We start from the raw sequence: 14,344 nt of genomic DNA on the forward strand, positions 1-14,344 counted from the left end.
CACGCAAACATCAACCAATAGCAACCAATTATATCTAAAATGGGCGGTTACATTTTGCGGACTAACTTCTTCGAAAAAACGATAGATCATTATATAAAGCATCCAAATTGTTGTAAATTAACTGTACAAGAAAGTGGCCAATGCCAGTTTACAGGTATGAATAATCAATTGAAGCCGAAAAGTTGTTATTGCTGCAGTTTCTATTCATAGTTTGCATTAAAAACAATTGTAGAAAAAATTCATTGGACAGCAGAACCGATGCACCAGGAATTGCAACCTTTTTTCTCAGCAATATTGCAAAATGTAGGAAATGTAACCTCTACTGTTAACATTTATATTTATATTTATGAATCAGGTTCTTTCTCTTTCTAATTCTTTCAAGTTTAGGTCCCGGGAATCATTAAAGGATCAATTAAGAGATGAAGTGAATCAATCATACACAAATTTATTTTTAGCTCAACTGTAGTTCGGGATGAACTTTTAAAGTGGTTTCCACAGTCAAGGAAGAAAACTATATCTGTCTGTCCTCCTCCTCTTTCTCTTTTTTTCCTAAATGGTTTTGAAACCTGCGGTAAACTATAATACGCTTTGATTGTTGTTTCGATGATCAATAAGTGATACATTATTTTTCACAGAATTCACTTTTCAATTGGTGTCCTCTTTTCATGTTTGACACGAGATGCAAAGTGATTTTATAATTTTATTGTAAAAGTATTTGTAACTACCACATATTTTATTGTAAAAGTATTTGTAACTACCACATATAAACATATCGGGCATTTAATTCCGCAGTCTTTAACATCTTTAAAAATCTTAAATATCTTTTAAAATATATTTAGTAACATAAATGATTGCTGGGGCTATTAATTATAAGTACAGTTGCATTGTTATCTCAAGGAATAAAGACCCTCTATCTTTATTAGATTAATCTCACAAAAACTTTAATTTAACATTAAACTTACAGATACTTTCATTCAAGTTTCACCAAAACCTATTTTAATCTCACAAATTATTTGTGTGGGTAAAAAAAATTGTAACGTGCACAAACCACTACTGACAGTCATTTATCTGAATTTATACTAAAAGTGTTGACTGAAAGACAAAACAGTCAACTTTTAATTTACTCAAATCCTTTAACTTAACTGTCAATTGAGGGTATGCGGGTTTTTTTAAAGAGACTCACGATTAAATGTTGATTTATCCACCATTGTGCTTTTACTGAGCAATTTGTCTTAAACTTGCATCAATGAAATGAATTGTTTAAAAAAATAGTCCACTGATAATTTACAAAAGGTAAATAGACCAATGAGGGTGATAAAAATGATAAACGATTATGCAATGCATTCAGTGAGCCAAACAAACGAGCTATCTGTAGAGCCAATGCTCACTTGTGATACCTCCGGTCTGATATGAGTATATAAACTAAGCAATATTGACCTCTAACAAAAGTTGACATCCAACTGGTACAAAAATAGATCCCACCATATGGCATGCTAGAACAAAGAGTTTTTAAAATTTTAAGCATCTGTGATGATAATTGCTGAGAAAAAATCCTTCGGAGCGGGGGTACATTTATAATAAGTCTCGAAACTTTGTTCAGTAGACTTACGTTTGCTGCTGTGTGACAAGTAACATGGAGAGTAAACGGTGAGAAAGACGTGACTCCTCATAGCTTCAAATATATTATACTCCTCTGAACAGTGCACCCTTCCACAACAGTTTTTGTCCTAACAGAAGAAACTACAGGTTTACAAATTATTATTATGCTAAACACCGATGCAGTCAAAAACATGGCAGACTATGGGAGGAATTACTTCACGAAAATAAGGACCCAGTACTTCTGGTGGTGGGAAATCATTTTTCAAAGACTGGCAAAAAAGATGAATGACATATGGGCCAGCAGAAAACGGTGGACGACTTCAATCTGGGGTTTAGGATTTCAATCAAGGGATTCAGCTCCGTATGACCCTATTGATAATGTTGAGCCAGCTGAGGATGTTCTGAGGACATCAAAACTCCTGCTGTCTGCAGAACCTGCAGGTACAGCTAACAACCCTATTGATGATTGTCTTAGCGCTGAGCCAAACATTGACTACTTTGACACGATTTTGGGATGCAGCCCCCCTCCTAAAGCTGCGAAGCCTCTAAATACTTCAAAGGGGGGACTGCAATAAAATGAACAGAAAGAAGGAAGCGATGTTATAAAACCCATATAAGCAAAAGAGGGAAAAGAAGAAAATGCTGGAGAAAAAGAAAATCAACGAAGGGGCCAATACTTTTTTAAAACTATATACATGCATAACATCTATCAAACATTATTTACTGTACCGGCGGGAAAAATAACTGTGACGCGCACAAGTCAAAACTGAGAATCACTTATCTGAATGAAAACAAAACTTTAAAATAGGCTGACTGAACTAATCGGCCAAGTTTCAAATAACTCAATTCCTTTTAATTACATGTAACATGTAATTCAGTTGACTGAATGGTGATCTTTCGTCCTATCAGAATCAAGAATACGTTTTACTGTACACAGAACTTTATATTGTCTTTGCCTTAAGTTAATATCAACAATCGAAAACAAAATCAAGTCTTGCTAAACAGAAAATTAAAGAGACTCACAATAAAATGTTGATAAATCCATTATCACAGTATGTTTACTTAGCAATTTATCTTGAACTTGCATCAAAAACGTGATTGATTTTTTTAAATGATTTGTGTAAGAAAGATAGATAGACAACGGAGGGTATAGTGATTAAATATCGATAAACGATGATGCAATTTCATAAACAAGTCTCGAAACTTCGTTTAAGTGAATGAAAATCGTTTTGATAGTATAGTCAGTCGTATTTGTTTTATATAAAGTAGAATTCAGTTATCATATGTTTTACATTTGAAATGTAAAAGCTTTGCAACTCGTTTTTGTTATGAATAACAGGGTGGACAATTTTACAGAATAAATGTTCGTCATTTTGATGACGTAAATATGGCAAAAGAATTATCAAATTGGGAGATTAGTTCTTCATGCCTGTTCCTGACGATTTTAATAGTCATACTCAACTTGTTTAATGCCAGAGGAATCGAACAGTGCTCAAAAGTGAAAACTAACGTGCAATCATATTAATTTAGTATCTTTTTTTAAACTGATTACGAAATATGTTAATACCCCCACAACTATTCCTATAGAAAATGTTTTTCACCGTCTCATATGAAAAAGTGAATTGCTTAAAAAAGTAACTAAACCGCCACAAACACGTATTGTCTGAAATATATTACACATTCATTGGATCTAGACATGGAAAGAAATTTGACGTTCAAAACAAGGATAAAATACAATTAAATTTATGTAGTAAAATTATTTTAAACAAAACACCCTTAAAACTACGGCTTTTATATAATGTATTTACTGCATACAAGTGAGGCGAGTAAAAGCAATAGAAAACCAAGGTCATTTACTAACTTAATTTTCAGTGAAATGATACTATAGTATCAAATATTAAATAGAATATATGTTGCCATCAATTTAATGAATCTTTAGTTTGCTAAGGAAGTTTATGTACGTACGAAATAAGGTTGAAAATAACATGAGACATATATAACATCACCTGCCACGAAAGGATAAATAATTATTCAATTCTAGTGATAACAGTTTTTGTAAAGTTCGTAAACAGAAGATAAAAAGGAAGATAAATGGGAGAATTACATCATTTTGAATTTCGTGATGTTATTAATTTCTCAAACCTTGGCATTCTACTGACAATGATTTCCTGTTCATCCTAAGAGGTACCCTATCTTTTATATTATCAATTCGTTGAAACAGGGAAACATTTTGATAAGCCCTTGAATTATACATATTGAAATCAAAAAATATTACCGGATTGAAATAATTAAACATGATCTGCAAACAAGATCTGCAAACAAAATTCCCCAACGACTCCACATTTTGTATTTTTGCTATATAATAATCAGTATAAACAACTTGCTTAAACCTGCTTCGTATTGAATATTTTTAAATTTGTTTTATAGGACTATATGTGGTTTGAGCCTAAAATGGCCCCCTTAGATGAAAATCGTCATTTAAGCGTAATTCTCTGTTTTATTTGTACAGATATACATCTGAGGTTTTTTTCATAATTTTCACTTTGATTTAAGGGGGAAGTCTACACCGTAACCAATATGTCTGACTGCCGGTTGAACCGCCATCTTGTTCCGGATTGGCTTGTTTTGTAATGGAACAAAATAACCATACACCGTTTTTTGGAACTCTTTAATAAAGTAAAAAATCACGTAAACGCTTACACAGTGGGATAAAAATATATGGGTATCAAAAGCTTTTAAACTACATTGATTATCAGCTGTTTTTGCGAAAAGCCGGTTGTGAATTTTGAAGATCGCTTGTATACTCATCATGTCAGTTACAGTACACGACCATACATACGGGGCAGATTATAAATGTAAGTATTGATTTCTGGAATTATAAAAATAATCACCATCTCTTCCCTATATATTGAATTCACATTCCTAATTTTATTCTGGACTGAAGGGGCGCGGATAGTAGCTTTCTTAAAGGATAATTGGATAGATGAATAAATAAAGACAAGCTATATAAATTGGTTTTTTTTTATTTGTTCTATTAGTTAATAATCCGAGTACTAGTATACAACGAATACTGTTTTGTACCAAGAAAAAAATTATAAACTATTTTTATGCACGAACATTTTTCATTTACATATATACATATTACATGTATGATTATTATATAAATGTTTTTATGGAAAATTTATAGGCAGCAATAGCAGTGGAAAATGTGTAAAAGAAGATATGATGGATCCGGGGGATCCGGAGGATTATGCTGTACATCATGACCACTCTTATATGTGTATGGAAAAACCATGTATGTGTAAATTTGCATAAGATTTTTATCATAATTTTCATTTGTATAGGGACAATAGAAGAAAAATTAACACATTTTAATGTGTTATTAAATTTAAAGATTTAATATGCTGTATATATATATGCTAAAATATTTTGAAAGGTTCGAGCATTGATGTCCAAGCAGACCAGAAAGATGATGAGACAGAATATGTCATCTCAGAGGATGATGATAATGATGACGAAGGAAATACAGGTTGAGTTTGAATGCATATTTTGTATAAAGCACAACACTTAATACATGTACATTGATATATATCAGTACAATTAATACTTATGTATTTATGTATTTTCTTAATATACAGGTGGAAATTTCTATCATTTGCAAGGACGGCATATCATAGATCTTGAAATATTAATTCAAGGTCTGGAAAGAGGTTGTCATTATTGCAAGAAACCTCTACAGTTGTCCTCTTGTATTGGAGACACCAGATATGGACTAGGTAGTATATAAATATATTTACAAATAATTTTGACAAATGTAAAGCTTTCATATAAAAATGTACATTTACACCTAATTTTGATATATAGCAAATATATTTATTTAATATTTTTAATGTTTTGAAATTTGATTTTATAATCAATACATGTATTTTTTTTTATTTTAAATATGTTTATACAGGAAGCTTACTTCACATGGAATGTGAGCACTGTGAAAAAGTTACATTAATACCTACTGGAACGAGACATGGTCCTAATGTTTGGGATGTAAACTCCAAATTAGGTGCAGGTAAATTAATTTTTTATAAGACATATTTGACATTTTATGTTTAAAACAACATTATGTTTTTTCTACTTTGATAAATCATTTTTATAGCTATGCTTTTTTGTGGCATTGGAGAGACTACCATTAACTCTCTTCTTGGGGCATTAAATTTGCCATCTGTTACCAAAACTACATTGAAGAAGAGAGAAAGAGAAGCAGGGATTGCATTTGAAGAAGTTGCTTATGAGTCTTGTTGTGAAGCACTTCTGGAAGAAAAGAGCAGGTAGGTAAATAAAAATATATCGAATTTAATCAATCTTCAATTGATTAATGTTTAAATGATATCTAACATTGTTGACAGATCCAGGCAGAAAACTGTAGCAAAATGTGATTTTTACGGATTTTTTCGTCAGGGTCTACTTGGTTTAGAGCTTATAGCATGAAAAATAATCCGTCAACATATAATTTATTTTACCAAATTTTTTTTCTAAGATGTCAATCTATAGAATAAACACCATGAATTTAAGTATGAGTCCATAACATATTTAAAAAATTACCAAACGCGATACTAGCATTGCATTTTTTGTATTCTATTTTGATACATCAGGTCCATAAAGCGTACTTACTTACAAAAGTTTGCGCAAAATTGTTGATGAGATATGGCTTAAATAAATATTTATACTCTATTTTGTATGCTCAGTTCTAATTTTCCCAAAATTGGTAATTATTTTAAAGAAAAACGGACGTCTGGCAAATTTCATAATTGTCAATAATTTTCGCAAGGGGGTACATCCGTCTGAGAGGTAATAACAAACAAACTAACATGTAGACATACATATTTTCTTTTGTATATGTATTGCTAGAATGTATATTTATCATTTAAAGCCAAGCTTTAAATGATTGAGCCCATTAAGTGCCGAGTATAGGACTACCTTAAAAACAAATACCCCGGTAACAATGGTGATAAATCTTTAAATAACAGGTGTGCAAGTCCTGATAGCGTAGAAACTGTAAGCTTTGATGCTGGCTGGCAGACACGAGGAAGTGGTAGAAATTATGCCAGCCACACAGGTAATTTTATTTATAATTGACTGTTAAAAATTTAAATCTATACTTATGCTAATGTTATCATACTTGAAAATATTGATTTACATTTTGTTATTATAAGGACACGGAAGTATGATTGGAAGTAACACTGGAAAAGTCCTGTCATATTCATACAGATGCAGGATTTGTAGATTCTGTGACAGAGCAATAGACAGGGTTCCTAAGGATCATGATTGCCGCAAAAACTGGGAGAAATCTTCAAAAGCTATGGAGTCTGATATGGCAATAGAGGTAATCCACAAATGTTTATTTTTTATACTGTGCAATATTTTTGCATCAGTTTGCATAAAATATAGTAAGTGTGTATTAGGTGGTGTTTTTTTGTTTTTTTTTTATAAATTAAAGGTCTTAACCTGATAGGTTTTATTCATTATAGATGTTACAGGACCTCAAACAAAGAGGATTTCATGTAAAAAAGCTAATAATGGACAACGATTCAACAACAATTTCAAGGTACTTTAGTATGAAGCATTTGTAAACAATTTATTGAAATTTGTGTTTAGCATATAATTTTATATAAAAAGTTTTAATTCATTTGTTTTTTAGAGCGAAAGCTGCTTTTGATGAAAACCTGGAGAAACATTGTGATTTTAATCATACAAAGAAGAATTTCACCAGCAGGTTATTTGAATTGAGAAAAGAAAAAAAGTACCCCACTCTAGGCCCGAAGGCTATAAATCACCTGACGAAATGTTTTACGTATGCAGTTAAAGGCAACTCGGACAGGCAATCCTTAGAAAACAATCTAAGAGCTATTCCATTTCATGTGACAGGGGACCATTCCAAATGTGGAGACTGGTGCGGGTAAGAAAATAAATACCAGTAAATTAAATATTGTCAGACTGTTATGGTATATATAAATTTTGACAACCCATAAATTTTGTATTGTATTTTTGTAGCTTTGTGAAGCAACCAGAAGGATACAAACCGAAAAATTTGCCGTACGGGAAATATCTTCAAGGAAATGGTATTTTGACAGATCTACAGAAAGTATTTGAATATTTCTTAAAAAATGTGGATCGCCTGTTGAACATGGGGAGCACGCAGGCCAATGAAAGTTTTAACAACATCGTTGCATCAAAGCATCCAAAAAACCGTTTTTATGGTGGATCTGAGTCAACTGCTTTTAGAGTGGCAGCAGCTGTGTCGCAGAAAAACATTGGTCATGATGCCCTTTCTAAGGTTTATTGATTTGTTTGCAGTTATGTTTATGTATATGAATATTCATAAAATAGCATTTTGCCTAAATTTTTATTGCATCAATATACAAGTAATTTATATTATTAAAACTTTTTTCATAAAATAAAAGTATATATTACATTGGCCGAATTATGTTATTTTTGTTTTTGCAGGTCTACGAAAACCTGTTATTGTCTCCAGGGAAAAACACACAGTCTTTCCTTGAACGAGCAAGCAACAAAAGAAAATACAACCAAAAGGTGAAGTCCAGCATTGCTTACAAAAAGCGACGGTATGAACTCAAGTCCTCAACAGCAAAACAGGTAAACATAATTATAATATGTTTTCAATTTACATGTATTTCAAAAGCACAATTATTTATTCGGGACAGAATGTATTTTTTCTTAGACATGAACATGTATATGCACATATCGATGTACTAAATAAATTATTCATTGTATAAAACAGGTATCAACAGCTGAAATAAAGGAAGGAGCGACGTACAAATCAGGTGTTGATCTTAACCCCTCAGCAGACTCTATTGAAGAAATACCTGATGCAACTCTACCACCAACACCAAGACTAGTTGACGAAGGAGGAAATACATTTATTTATTTTGATTTAGAGACCACTGGCTTGGGTAATAAACTTTCTTTGTATTACAATTGACAAATAAAAATATTGAATATAGATCCAATTGCAAATTCTTTAAATAACGAAGTAACATAAAAAAAATTATGAATTAAAAAAGAAAATCATTGTATGTAAAAACATAGTTTTATTTCTTTCAATTTTTACATGTTAGGCACTTCTTGTGACATTATCCAGTTGGCCTGTGTTGCTGGAGAAGAAATCTTCAACAGGTATGTTTTTCCCAACTTAGCAATTACACCAGGTGCAACTGCTGTAACTGGGATGTATATTAAAAATGGGGAGATGTTTGTCCACAATACTAGAGTTCAGAGTGTTTCAGTGGAGAAGTGTTTGGAGGAATTAGCCGAGTGGCTAAAACAGTTTCAAAAGCCATTACTGGTTTGTCATAATGGACGAGCATTTGACTCAATTATTTTATTGAAAAATTGTATTAAAATTCCATGCTCTTTGCCATTTGAAGGTTTTGTTGACAGTTTGTTTGTTTTTAAAGAAGCTATTCCAGGTAGGAAATGTTACAAACTGGGAGCCTTAGTTAAGGACTGTATGTCAAAGTCATTTGATGCCCACTCAGCTCTTGAGGATGTTAAGGCTTTACAGTCATTAGTTTTACATTTGAACATAAGTTGTGATGTTTTGATAAAGCACAGTTTTAGTGTAGATTTTGTATTATCTTCTATTCAATATAAATCAAAGACAAATGATAACATAGTGTCTTTGCAACCTCTATCAAACTCTGTTTCTAATTACATGTTAAAAAAAATAGCACAATCTGGTCTATCATATGAACATCTGAAAATTGCCTATGAAAGAGGAGGACCGGAGGGTATTGAAAATATACTTAGTAAGACCAATTCTGATGGTGTTGTAAGAGTTACCAAAACAAAATCTGTTTTTTTAAAGATCATCAATCATTTTTCAAAATGAGTTGTTTTTGTTTTCACAGGAATTTTGTTATGTTTTTTTATATACTATTAACTTATTTTACATTGTTTTTATTCTTACAACACCATCAGAGTTGCTCCAGTTTTTTTTAATTGTTTTTATAATCTTAAATGCATTTTAATATCTATTAGAACAGGTGAATAATAAGTTGAAGCATGACAGGTAATGTAAGGGTATGGAAGGTTTGTATTGTGAGATGAAAAAGGTAAATGTATTTTTTAAAATGTTTTTTTGTAATATTTATGTTATTGATCTTCAACTCTTTCTGCTTTTTGTGGTGTCCGCTATTTCTGGTTTCTACTTACTTAATTGCTTTGTGTGTTTGTCCTAAATGTGCTTCATTTATCATGCTTTGTGTGTTTGTCCTAAATGTGTTTTATTTATATGCTTTGTGTGTTTGTCCTTAATGTGCTTCATTTATCATGCTTTGTGTGCATATATTTGTCCTCAATGTGCATGCTTAATTTCTGGTTTGTGTATTCGTCATAAATGTGCTGCATATTTTTAATTACAGATAACTAATTTTTCTGTTTAATGCATCTGCTTCAAATGAGCTTAATTTCCACTATAATTAAATAAATATATTAATTCTTCTTATAATAATAGCAAATTAAATATCTTTACATATATTCCATTTTGCATATAGTTTGATCACCAGAACACTCGATCTGACTTCAATTAAATGTGTCTATTTGTTTCCTTTTAATGCATTATTAGATATTACACATTTATTTATTAGAATTCACTGTTTTCTTTATAACAATTTTGTGTTTGAAAATGTGTACTCAATTAGGTACCAGTGTGTTTGGGACAAGGTAAAAATTAAGAAAGATAACTCTTTAATAGGATGTTTTGTACCAGATTTTTTGTAATAATTTGATATTTTCTTTAAAAATTCAATTTGATTCAATTTTTTGTGTGATTCATAAACATTTAAGTATGTTCTTTGTATTTTTAGATTTTTGTGGAATTTCATGCAGCAGTTTCCTTAAAATTTATTTTTAAATGTCTCAGTTTCACATTTTCTGGATTTAAATGAAAAAATTACAAACTTTATTTATGATTTTTTTCTTTATTATATAAGAACACAATTCCGTTTTATATTCATAAAAATTATTCAGCAGAAAATTTTTATGTATTTTCTAAATTTGAGGTTTTCTGGAGAACCAACAAAATCTTTAAAAAATTACAGAAAATAAAGCGATACACTTTATATTTTCTTACTGTCGGTTTCATTACCTTCTGTTGGATACAAATGCATGTAAAAAAAATTTCATGCACTTTATGGGTGTAGACTTCCCCCTTAAGCCCACAATCTGAAAATATGACATTATAAAGTTTACCTTTTCCCGCCATTTTCGCATTTTTAGCATAAACCGGCTTGTTTTCAAGCAGATTTTCTTTAAGAAAACATTGAGCGATTCCTTGAACAAACAAAATATTTTTACCAACGATGTATCTCTCCAGTGCTTATAAGTTCCAAAAAGTTCGTTCTTGTTCAAAAAGTCGCTCTATATTTCCCATTCGAAAAAAGATGAGAAAAATGTCAGTTTTTGACTGATTTTAATTGAAATATAAAAATAGCATCACTTCTGACGTCATATACTGCCAGTGAGTGAATATAAATCAAATAAATAGGTGAAGAACATATTTTATGTCAACTCTTCTAAAATATAACACAACAAATTAATGAACCTGAAACACTTCAAAAAATGGCAAATTATGGGGACCAAATTTGACTAAAATCATATATAGTTTTTTCATAAAAATTAAAAATTTTAAAAATTGCACCTGTAAAACTGAAAACAAACCAAAAGGCCATAACATGTGGTACTATTACTACTGTCTGATAAAGTACAGTATACAGACTAGAAACAGGCATGGGGTAATCGTAATCGAGTAATCGTAATCGATTGTAATGATTACTTTTTTTAAAGTAATCGACAGTAATCTGTAATCGAAGAGATTTTCGATTACTTGTAATCGTAATTTAATCGATTACAGTGAAATTTGTGGCTGTAATTATAATTACTTTTACGATTACATTCGATTACTTTATACAATTTATTGTCAATTTTTACAATTAGAAATACTAGTAGAGCACAAAATAGTCATAGAAATCATGCATTAAAAAGTTAATTTTTGTGTCTTTGTCAGACTGTTAAACACAATTTTTCTACACACCCCAATTGCCCCTAAGGGTATATATAGGTTTACTTGAGTATATAATAAGTTGAAATCTGTTCACTGTGTTCTACTATCTGGAAAATTTTAGTATTCAGTGTAAAACTATGTCTTGGAAAGACCACTTTGTACTGCCAAATGACTGGCCACCATTGGGAAATGTTAGACTAAAATGCAAGTATTGTAGTTCATATATATCTGGAAATGTACACACAACATCCAATTTTTCAACCCATATCAAGGTAAGCTTTGTATAGTTTTTATTGTCATTTTATTGTCAAATATTTGATACTGATAACAAACATGAGAGAGAGAGAGAGTGAGAGAGAGAGAGAGTTAGTTTTATATGATATTAAAAAGTTTGGTTTTTTATCATCATTATTTTATATTACAGTATCAATTGTTGTTATGGAGAGAGAGAGAGAGAGAGAGAGAGAGAGAGAGAGAGAGATGTTTATAATTTTATATAAGAAAAAAAGTTTGTTGAAAACAGACTACATTATTTCATATCAGAATATAAATTGGAGAGAGAGAGAGAGAGAGAGAACACAGGAGGTAATGTTGTTTTTATAGGGTAATTAAGTGGCTTAACTGCAGATAATGACATGTGAAGTGTGAACTCCCTATTGTTATATGAGTAGGTAGCCCCAGTGAGAACATAATTCAAATGGCCTTTTACTGTTACACAATTATTATTTTTTGCAGAGAAAACACAGAAACGAATTATTGTCAATAAGCAGTCAAAGTACCTCTAAATCACAACAAAACATTGATGAATTTGTCAAACAAAAGTCTACGAAATATGGAAGCTCAGATCCAAAGCAAAAAGGAGTAACAAATGCCTTGGTGCATTTCATTGCAGACACAATGTCTCCTCTTTCAGTAGTAGAGAATCCCTCATTTAAAAACTTTGTGAGCTTATTAGATCCAAAGTATGAACTACCATCCAGAAAACAATTGTCTACAAAACACCTTGACAAAGTATATACTGAAACAGAACACAAACTCAAAGATAAATTAACATCAGTGGAAAATATTTGCCTAACAGTTGATCTCTGGTCCAATCGACAGATGAGAGGATTCATTGGTATTACTGGGCATTTTATCCTCAACTGGCAATTAGAATCTGTGATGATAGTTTGCAAACGTGTGAAAGGGCGGCACACTGCAGAAAAGATTCGTCAAGAATACGAAGAGGCTCTTGCAGGCTATGACATATCAGACAAGGTTAGAAATGTTATTACAGACAATGCTGCAAACATGAAAAAAGCATTGCAGTTTTCATTGCCTGGATTTCCTTCCAAGGCTGAAGCAAAACAAGAAGACAGCAATGATGAAAAGAGTGACTCTGAGACAGATGAGGATGAGGAGGATGCCTTAGAATTCCCTGATGATAATTTTCCAACTCTTGGTCATATGCCCATACAATTCAGTTGGTAGTAAAAGATGGCTTATCAGAAACTAGTCAACATCTAAAGGGAGTTGTTTCAAAAGCTGCAAATATTGTAAAATTTGTACGAAAATCTATTAATGCCTCTGACATTTTGGAGAATGAAAAAAGATTGCAGGCAGACAATGTCACTAGGTGGAATTCACAGATTGTGATGCTTCGATCTGTCTTAGCTGTTTCTGAAGAAAAGCTTGCTCAATGTGGAGCACCATCAAAGCTTTCAACTTACGAAAGGAAACTTTTAAAAGAACTTTGTTCAATTTTGAAGCCATTTGAGGAAGCAACGGTAATGGTGCAGAGAGAAAAGTCAGTTTCTGCCAGTCTGGTAGTACCTATCACTTTGGGGCTACAGCATAAATTAGAGGAAATATCATCAACCTACAATAACAGGATGGTTTCATGTCTTAAATCATCACTAGACAAACGTCTGTCACAGTATCTTTTAGATGACAACTATATAATGTCAGCTATATTGGATCCTTCTTTGAAACTTCGTTGGTGTAAGAATCCAGAAGAGATGGAAGAAAAACTCCTCTCCAATGCAAGAAAAGCAAAAATTCAAAGCCCTATCACTCAACAAAGCGATTCAGAAGATTCACCACCACAAAAAAAAACAAAACTTGATGAAAGTCAGCTATTTAGCTTCATGACCCCCAAGAAAAATCGATGTAGGGCTGTGTCTGGTGATGCAATTAGGCAGGAAGTGACAATGTACCTCAATGAGCCTTGTGTTGAATCTACAGATGTCCTTTCATATTGGAAAGAAAATGAAAATATCTACCCATGCCTTGCAACTCTGGCTAAGCGTTACCTCTCCATTCCAGCCTCTTCGGCCCCTGTGGAACGGTTATTTAGTATTGCCGGAAGAATCTTTCGCCCCGACAGATGCAGATTAAATGATGAAACATTTCAAAAGTTAATGATGATTAAATGCAATGCAATGTAATTGGCAGAAGATTTAATGCTTCACAATTAGAATAATGTATATATGTTCAATGATTAAATATAATCCATGCATCACAATTTCTTTTTTTTCTGTAATATCAGTATTTCTGATATACCAGTAATACTTAGATAATGATTGAATAAAAAACGTCAAATAATCGATTATTAATCGATTACATCTCCTAAAGTAATCGATTGCAATCGATTACAGGACAAAACTGACTGTAATCGATTAATAATCGATT

The 14,344-nt window shown here is 31.7% G+C and overlaps 1 protein-coding gene across 2 annotated transcripts; it reads left to right on the forward strand.

The window, feature by feature from the left end:
• Nucleotides 1–4,285: 4,285 nt before the first annotated feature.
• LOC128176712 (uncharacterized) lies at nt 4,286–10,845 on the forward strand. Of its 2 annotated transcripts, none has more exons than XM_052843223.1 (15): nt 4,286–4,454; nt 4,787–4,894; nt 5,036–5,128; nt 5,238–5,375; nt 5,555–5,662; nt 5,750–5,921; nt 6,621–6,709; nt 6,807–6,976; nt 7,122–7,198; nt 7,292–7,549; nt 7,645–7,927; nt 8,098–8,247; nt 8,393–8,564; nt 8,730–8,787; nt 9,652–10,845. In XM_052843223.1, exons 1-15 carry the CDS (start codon nt 4,409–4,411, stop codon nt 9,662–9,664), a joined length of 1,935 nt encoding a protein of 644 aa, XP_052699183.1. In that variant the 5' UTR covers nt 4,286–4,408; the 3' UTR covers nt 9,665–10,845. The 2 variants fall into 2 exon arrangements, with proteins under 2 accessions (XP_052699183.1, XP_052699184.1); XM_052843224.1 differs by having other exon boundaries at nt 9,657–9,692.
• Nucleotides 10,846–14,344: the final 3,499 nt, after the last annotated feature.

The sequence above is a fragment of the Crassostrea angulata genome, chromosome 3 (assembly GCF_025612915.1).
Source record: "Crassostrea angulata isolate pt1a10 chromosome 3, ASM2561291v2, whole genome shotgun sequence".
Taxonomy (NCBI): domain Eukaryota; kingdom Metazoa; phylum Mollusca; class Bivalvia; order Ostreida; family Ostreidae; genus Magallana; species Magallana angulata.